This window comes from Populus trichocarpa, chromosome 12 (assembly GCF_000002775.5).
Source record: "Populus trichocarpa isolate Nisqually-1 chromosome 12, P.trichocarpa_v4.1, whole genome shotgun sequence".
NCBI classification, from domain to species: Eukaryota; Viridiplantae; Streptophyta; class Magnoliopsida; order Malpighiales; family Salicaceae; genus Populus; species Populus trichocarpa.
Genome location: NC_037296.2, coordinates 14,864,593 through 14,874,199, shown reverse-complemented (window position 1 = coordinate 14,874,199; position 9,607 = coordinate 14,864,593). Strand labels below are relative to the sequence as shown.

General features: G+C 34.0%; 1 protein-coding gene across 1 annotated transcript; it reads left to right on the top strand.

The window, feature by feature from the left end:
• Window positions 1-5,363: 5,363 nt before the first annotated feature.
• LOC7482122 (protein DETOXIFICATION 49) lies at window positions 5,364-7,275 on the top strand. The gene has a single exon (XM_002318222.4). The coding sequence runs from the start codon at window positions 5,426-5,428 to the stop codon at window positions 7,067-7,069; it is 1,644 nt and encodes a 547-aa protein (XP_002318258.3). The 5' UTR covers window positions 5,364-5,425; the 3' UTR covers window positions 7,070-7,275.
• The last annotated feature ends 2,332 nt before the right edge of the window (window positions 7,276-9,607 follow it).

Here is a 9,607-nt window from a genome sequence, read left to right as displayed (position 1 = left end):
GTTTCCTCGATATATCATAAGTCAGAGCTCCGGAGGACCACAACTGCGCCAACTCATCAATCAACGGTCGAAGACAAACATCTATATTCCGCCCCGGGCTTCTTGGACCAGGTATGACAGTAGATAAAAACATGAACTCCGGCCTCATACACATTCTCGGTGGCAAGTTATAAACTGTGAGTATGACCGGCCAATAAGAATAAGGAGCAGCAAATGACCCAAATGAGTTGAATCCGTCTGTACACAACTCAAGACGCACATTCCTTGATTCAGCTGAAAAGTGAGGATGAACACTGTTAAAGCGTTTCCACGCTTCGCCGTCAGAAGGATGAACCATCACTCCATCAACCGCATGGTGTGCTTGGTGCCATGTCATGTGCTCAACAGTCCTTGGTGACATGAATAACCTCTGCAGTCTAGGTGTGATCGGGAAGTATCTAAGTTTTTTATATACCACTAGAGTCTTTCCCCTGCCAGTTCTAGGTTTGTAACGGGAATGCCCGCATGTCATGCACTCGGTCATCTCAGCATTTTCAAGGTAGTATAACATGCAGAAGTTAGGGCACATGTCAAATTTCTGGTATCCTAAACCGAGGGGTTTCATCATGGACTTCGCAGCATAGAAGTTCTCTTTCAGCCTGTTCCCTTCAGGTAAAATGCTTCTTGCCCATTCAATAATCTTGTCATACCCGGCCTCACTCAACCCGTGATCTGACTTGATGGTGAACACCTGTTCTACGGCCGATAATTTACTGTGGTTCGTGCAGCCATCCCATAATGGTTCGTCAGAATCTTTCAACAAATCAAAAAACCTAGTTGCATCTACATTAGGTTCTTCTTCTACGATTGAACATTGACTGCCATTACCTTGATTCATTCTCATTGCATCCATAACCATATTTCTGTAAGGATTAGTGTTGTCATTTGCCGTTTCATGCACGTTACTAGCACTAGAAGTAGACCCAACCACCGTTTTTTCCATTCTCCTCTCACTCTCGCTAACAAATACTTCTCCATGTGCATACCAACACTGGTAATTCTCCATAAACCCTTTGTGTAGAAGATGCATCATTACAACATCTGGATGCAGATACTTTTTATTTTCACACTTCCTGCATGGACACCTAATACCGCCTCCAGTAAAATTTATGGGAATAGATGTTACGAAATTAATAAAACCCTGAACCCCATTACAATAATCCATCCTCCGCAATCCTTGGGGTGAATCTCGATACATCCATGAACGATCATCCATGACTTATATCGAACCTCTATAAAATTATGATGACATCATGTATTAATTAACTAAGTTAGGTAAATAAACTTGTACAAATATTACTTTAACTCGAGATTATCCAACAAACCAATCAAAACTTCTCATAAATATTAAATATTCATTATCATTTATCAACGTCCATACGAATTAAAAAATATAAATTTACGGAAATTATCACTCCGCAATACCATTGATAAAACTTTAAAGGGGTCCATTAAGCAAGCTAGTAATTATTTCAAATAGCACATGTAATTCGGTAATTCCATAAAGAAATAACAATTTACAAACAAATACAATCTTACAAAATCTAAAACAAACCATAACAGGTACAAAATTATACATTCATATACTACAAGTTTGTTTGAGAAATAACAATAAAACATGTACATCTACTAACAAAATACATATACTAAAAAAACAATAAAATTCACATTTAATTAAATGTTAACATTTAAAAAGATATAATTACTTACAAAAATTGATAAAATCCGTCGGTAAATCAGAACACGCGCGAATGCTGTGACCACAAAACTTCAAGAAATATAACTTGTTGTGCTGCTATGAGGAAGATTTTTTTTTGGGGGGGGAGGGGGGCTGGTTGTTTACAGATGGGGAGAGTTGGGATGAGGAAGAAGAAGGAGAAATAGGGGATGAGAGGGTCGGCAGAGCTGTCATATATTAACTTTTTCCGATGGTTTTACCGACGGACAATCCGTCGGTGATTACGCCGGTGATTCTGACGGAAACATAGACATGTCACCGTACGGATCTGCCATTTCAAATCCCTCGGTGAGTCCGTCGGAAAGTTAAACGGCGAACCGGTCACATCACTTTACGGGCACTGTACGGGCAGTCGTTTTGAATCCGTCGGAAAAAAAAAACCCGCCAAAACCTCCACGTCAGCGGCCCACCTTTTTTAAAATTCAGAAACTTTTCTGTCCGTAATTCAGTCGGTAAATACCGACGGAAAATTTCCGTCGGTATGTACCGACTGAATTACGGACGGAAAAGTTTGCGTCGGTTTTTACCGACTGAATTACGGACGGAAACTGGCCGTCGGTAATTTCGACCTCAAAATACCGACATAAAATATTCCGTCGGTAAATCCGTTGGTATTTAGCGAATTTCTGGCAGTGATTCTCTAAATATATTTTAAAACTAAAAAAAAATAGTATAAAAAAAATCTAAACTATAGGAAGCAGTAGCATCGACTAATTGATTAGAGAAAAAGCGAAGTTTATCTTGGATATATAATACAATATAATTCTTTCTTTATTTTATCTGATAACTCAAACTTTAACCTGAGTTTTTTTTTTATTATATAATATCAAAGCTTCATTGATCAAATAATTATTAATCAACTAGAAGTTCAAATCTAACTACCTTATTCCTGTTTAACTAAAATTATAACTGAAGTGTATAATATACCTGCCGATCAAAATTTTATATATATAAAAAAAATATTCACACCATCTTACATCAGAGGCAGGATAGCATTCATTTGCGTTGCTTATGTCAAAAGCAATCTTAGGCTGCCATCATCAATAACATGAAATTCATACAATGGCATGTCAAAAGCAATTTTAAGTTGCCATCATCAATAACATGAAAATTCATACAATGGCAAGGTTAAAAGCAAAATTTGACGGTGTTTCTTCTTCGAATGGTAATGCCATTTTAAAAAAAATAAAAATAAAAAAACCCTTCTGTCAACTTGATTATTATTATTATTTGAAACTGGTGCTTGAGTCATATATTAGCTCCTTGCTACATTGCTTCAAATGAAAGCATAGAATTTATTTTAGCAGTGATCTTTCGGCATTGAATGGCCTATCCCTTTGTGATTGATGTGTTATTCTGGTGGTCAGCAATAGTGATAATTAGGGTGCTTTCCAAAATCTCTTTCGTGCATGCAAGAGCACCGAAAGGTGAATGTGAAAGAGAGGACAACAAAACGCCTCCTAATAACTACAAAAAAAAATGGAGGTATCTCAATTTGAGCTATCAATTCTCAACTTAGTTCACCAAAACACTTTTCAACAAATGTGGAATGGATCTTCAGTTAGAGTCAAGTAAAACATTATGAATTATGGAGATTTAAGCTTCACAAATTGCACACTTTCTGTCCTCGTAGAATTCTCATTGCACGTTTATGACCAATATTCAAGCGTTTGTGTGCATGTATCAGCCAAGAAGGCTCTAAACCATGGGCTCCTGAGATTTTCACTAAGGGTTGAAGAGACTTCGAGTGATCTCTCTTTTGCCTCTAGACCAATCCACTAAGTCTAAGCCGGTGTGTGGAACCACAATTTCCATCCAAATAATTGACTTTGTTCCACAACAGAAGCAATGAAAGAACTTTGTAGGTCCACCTAGTGTAAAACGACGACCCTGCTCAATTACACTCAACAAAAGCTGACTTCGCTTCCCTCATCAAGACAAAAAAATAATACACCGCCAAATTTTGGCCAGGAACAAATTAGTTCTATAGGAAGAGTTCACCGATTTACATAGCAAATTCTTCACGATAATTGATGGAAACTTTTGATAGACAGGATTGACCTTATTTAGAAGTTCAAGGGGCATTCTTAATTTGGCCAATTAAGTAAAGTTTTGTTAGTTCTGGTTACAACCATGATTTTTTTAAAATATGTAGTAGTTTTTTTTTTCTTCTATAAATAGAAAATTGTATTTTTTTTCATGGTAGTTTATCATTGACTTTTTGCACTAGCATCTATTAATAAATTCCTCGATTATTATTAAAAAAAAATCGATTTAAACCAAATGAAATGTTGTTTCTGTCCTTGTTTTTTTTCCTTTTCTTTTAGGTAACCCCACATAAGTTCCCATCCTTTACACCAATTCTCAAATGGAACCTAGTTTTTGTTCTTCAGTTTGGTCCCTAATGTATAAGAAGCTCTCAATCACATGCCCCATCAAAGTCCATTAATGTTTGGACTTATACTTCAAGGCCTTAGATGAGTTTATCCCTTCATTTTTTTTCCTTCTTTGAGGAGATGGATGGGTCTTTACAATAATTTTAGTTATCAGAGAAAAACGATGTCAATATATGCATGAATAAGAAAATACCGCGTGATTTTACCCAATTTTTTAACAAAAAACCTCTACAATTTGTTGCATATACAGTAGATTTGACCATGACTAAATTGTGCATCGATGCCGGTTATTTAGCTTTAGGACAACATCGACGGCTTCTTTGGACTGTCCATAAACTGGTGATGTACAAAACCTGAAGCGGCACAATCACTTAAGCCGTCCAGCAACACAAACAGGACAATTTTAGAGTTGGCAATGGCAATAAATAGTGAATCTCTACTTAAACTATGCAAAACCCTCCTACAGCATTGATTGGCCCAAGTGAAGTTTTTTGGAGTTGTATGTAAACTGTCCAGGAAGCTATTCTGTCCTTGTTTTCAAACACACTTGAGTATTTTCCTATGTAATCTAACAGAAAATGTTCAAGAATCACTTTTGGCTTCTTTTTTTAATAGTGCTACAATTAATCCATATATGTAATGCAAAAATTCGTTTCTACCTTCTCTTTTCCTCTGAGTTGAAAACTGATTAATTTCTAGGCTGAGAAGAAAAGAAAACCGGTATCTTTTATGAATTAAACAAAGATTAGACGAGACAAGATTGTTGTGTAGAGAATATAAAATGAAAATTGCATAGAACAAAATTGTTTTTTGGTTATATTTAAGGCTCGTGCACTGCATTAAAAGCATGTATTTTATGCTTTTTAAATAGTGTATCGTGCGGTACACCACACGAACAAACCGGCTATTATTACTGGAATCAAACATAGAATTATAAGTGAAGTTGGTCTACCTTACTCTGTACAGTCCCATACGTCAAACGCTACATCCTAATCAAAAATCTTAGTTCACTGTTTATGGTTTTTGCTTTATAATTTCTTCCTTAATTCATATGCGAGCCGGTGCTAAACAACAGCAACCAAGTGACAAAAAGTATGTTAGGCATTATATGATGTTTCAGAGCATTGCCGTCTCTCAAACCCCTATAAAAGCCCTCCTTCACCTCATATTAACCCCCCTCCCTCCCCCCCTCAACTTCTCTCCCTCTCTTTACTCTATTCGAACTCTCTAACATTTCTTACACATAACAAGAATGTGTCAGCTAAACTCTTCTACTCTATCCTGCAAATGCAATCAAGACTTCTCTTTCCTCATCTCCATCAAAGACCAAGAGCCCAAAATGTTCACCTCATTATTGATCCCTAAAAGCCCAACATGTATACCACAAGAAACCCAGGAACCAGACACCACCAACCTCTCCCTTGCTATCAGAGAAGCAATATCCATAGCCAAAATAGCTTTCCCCATGATACTAACAGGCCTCTTGCTCTATCCTCGCTCAATGATCTCCATGCTCTTCCTTGGCCGCCTCGGGGAGCTAGCCTTAGCTGGTGGCTCACTTGCCGTTGGCTTTGCTAATATAACTGGTTACTCTATCCTCTCTGGCCTGGCCATGGGGATGGAACCAATATGTGGTCAAGCTTTTGGGGCTCAAAAACACCGCCTCCTAGGCTTAACGTTGCAAAGAACAATACTTCTGCTCATTGTTGCTTCACTGCCCATTTCTTTTCTTTGGCTAAACATGAAAAGCATCCTTCTTTTTTGCGGCCAAGATGAATCAATAGCCACAGAAGCACAGTCATTTCTTGTTTACTCCCTTCCTGACCTTTTAGCTCAATCTTTTTTGCATCCATTGAGAATCTATCTTAGAACTCAAACAATAACCTTGCCTCTCACATTTTGTGCCACTCTAGCTATTATTCTACACATTCCTATAAACTACTTTCTTGTTACACACCTAAATTTAGGGACTAAAGGTGTTGCTCTTAGTGGGGTATGGACTAACTTCAATCTTGTAGGTTCTTTGATCATTTATATCCTTGTTTCTGGTGTCCATAAGAAGACATGGGGAGGATTTTCAATGGAGTGCTTCAAAGAATGGAAAACTCTCTTGAATTTGGCCATTCCAAGCTGCATCTCAGTGTGTCTTGAATGGTGGTGGTATGAGATCATGATCTTGCTATGTGGACTATTGTTAAACCCAAGAGCAACTGTTGCCTCCATGGGCATTTTGATTCAAACAACTGCACTCATCTACATATTCCCTTCTTCTCTAAGTTTCAGCGTATCAACAAGGGTTGGCAATGAGCTAGGCGCTAACCAGCCCATGAAAGCAAAGCTTGCAGCCAATGTAGGCCTTTCTTTGAGCTTCATTTTTGGGTTTTCAGCTCTAGCTTTTGCAGTTATGGTTAGGAAAGTATGGGCTAGCATGTTCACACAAGACAAAGAGATCATAGCATTAACATCACTTGTTTTGCCAATAATAGGTCTTTGTGAGCTAGGAAATTGTCCACAAACAACCGGTTGTGGAGTCCTAAGAGGAACAGCCAGACCAAAAGTTGGGGCAAACATCAACTTGGGATGTTTCTACCTTGTTGGCACGCCAGTGGCAGTATGGTTAGGATTCTATGCAGGGTTTGATTTTGAAGGGTTATGGCTCGGCCTCCTAGCTGCACAAGGGTCCTGTGTGGTGACCATGCTGCTTGTTTTGGGTAGGACTGATTGGGAATCTGAAGCTAAAAGAGCTAAGGAGTTGACAAATGCTTTGGTTCTTGTTTCCAATGTTGATGACAGCCTACAAGTTGAGGAAAAGAAGCCACCGAATGCTGAAATCAAGGAGGATTCCTTACATTTATTTGAAGAATTAGTTAATCTTTATAAACCTTTACCTGTTTAACTCATCCCCAAAATTTTATTTCTTTTCCTAATACTTTTTTGTTTTTAGCTCCCCTTGTCCTTATAAGTTGTATAGGAGAAGAAGAAGAGGGCTTTTGATTCTGTCATCTTCATCAATTTGAACAGGGCTAGGCTACATACTCATGTAGTGCTGTACCTATTAAGAATTATACAAAAATTAACTAATCAATTCAAGGTGCAATGTTTCTAATTTCAAAGCTTTGAATGTTTTGATCAGTCAATTTTAATATCTTAAGCTTCAAAGTCAAATGCCGTAGAGAGTACTATTTTACATTTGTTCATAATTAAGGTAGCACAAGACCAAAACAAGGTGTAACCAACCATTGTAAAGGAAAATGCTACTATTTGATTCCACTAACAATGGAAAATTTACATAAACAGAATGTCGGATTAGATTCTAGTTCTAAATTCGATTCCTATAAAACTCCAAGGATTACACAAGACTATAATAAAAGGATTACACAAGACTATAATAATAGTATAATAATAGTAGTTATAAAACTCATAAAGCTAACCTGACATATTAACTTAGAACCTATTCAACTCAAAGCCTAGATCTAGCATGTTCTAGTTAATAACCAGAGTTGACTTGTGTTCTAAATAAAACTCAGTAAAAAATTTATTGACTTAAAAAAAAATTAAAGAAAACAATATCATTTTATTTTTTGTTTTAAAAAATAATTAAAACAAGTTAATTTTACATAACATGATTTAAATCAGATTTTAAAACTATGAATAGCCATCACTAGCAACAAGCTGCCTGATTGACTCGGTCTTATGCTAGCTTTTCTATAGTATTTGGTTATTATATTATATACCTTCTAGTTTCAAACATGTATTCATATATAAACCCTAACAAGTGTTCTTGATTTAGTTTGTCCCAAAATTGTATATCAAAATTATGTTATTCTTTTCATTTATTAATTAAAAAATAAGCTATTCATAAAAAAAAGAATTATTTCCTTATTAGTTTTGGATTTGATTATTGATAATAAAAAAATAAAATTTAAATAAATATCAATACTAATTATAAATAGAAGGATAGAAATCGAAACACTTTAAATTCTAAAAGAATCAAATATTCTTAATTAGCAATTAACTCTAACTCTTGCTAACACTCTTTTGTTTTGATCAATTTAATGATTGGATTAGAAAAATATCACAAGATTCACTATAAGAGAGTTTTTACGAAATTTATTTATTTATTGTTAAGGAATTATATGAAATTATTTTTAAGACTTGGGCTAATAGTTTAAATTTTTTTGAGATGATTTTTTAATATGTTAAAACTTACCTAAAATTTAAGCTTTTGAGTTTTGTTAGTTTTTTGACATAGTATTATAATCTTAATGAATAAGTCTACTATTATCTTATATTTGTTTTATTTATTTTTTAATTAGAATAATAATTTAATAATTAAAGTTCTGATTTAATATAAAAAAAATATTTCAACCTGAAATTTTAACTATTAGATAAAATTCAATAAATAATTTTATGTTAAACTGTAACACATAATTTCAAGTAGATGATTTTAGAACTTGAAATTTACAAATATTCATCATTACTTTGCTTTGCGTTCAATTTTTTGAGCTTATTTGGCCCCTTGTTTTTCTAGTAAATATTTTAAAAACCGGCTTCTTAATTTTTTATACTAGAAGGTGATTTTCATAAAAGCATGTTAAGTGTACATTAAGCTTCTACTTTAAAAAGAATAAGAATTGATACTTTTTTTTAGATAGATGAGTGCTTTTTTTTTTTTTTGGTTTAGAAGATAAAAAAGAAACTTGAATATTTTAAAATTAACTAACCTCAATCATTTTTATTTTATATATTAATTAACTAATATTTAATTACATAATTAAAAACTATAAATATTTAAAAATTAACTAACCTCATTTATTTTACTGTTTATTAGCTCCAAACTTTTATGGATATTAATTAAATTATTTAGTAGTTCTTTTTACTTAAGAAAAACTATGTAATATTTTGATTATTGTGTTTCCTTTTTACTTATGCTTTTTTTATATTATATATGCATGTTTTGAAGAAAGAATTCCTTTTTTAAACAAGTCGTTTACTTTTAAAAAGATATTTAATTTAATTATGCTTTATTGGTAATTTTAATTCAAATAGTACAACAATAAATTACAAAATAATTAAAGTGATTTCACTAGCAACATAACACAACAAGTTAAATGTGTTTAATCTCATAATAGAGATGAAACAGACTCTTAATTAAATTAATTAAAAAATGAAGATACTGACATCCAAACTTCTATTCTGAAATTATATAAAAAAAAAATTATCTCCATCTAAAATTAAAAATATTAAATAAGATTCAATGAATAATTTTATATTATTACCTAATATTTATAAATCACCTTTTCCCCTTGATAATCGCAACTATCATGGGATTTTCTCATGAATTCACATCTGCAATTAACAAGTGATCATAGATAGAATTATAAAATAAAAATAGGCAAAGGAACATCAACATATGCTGATGCATCTAATCACA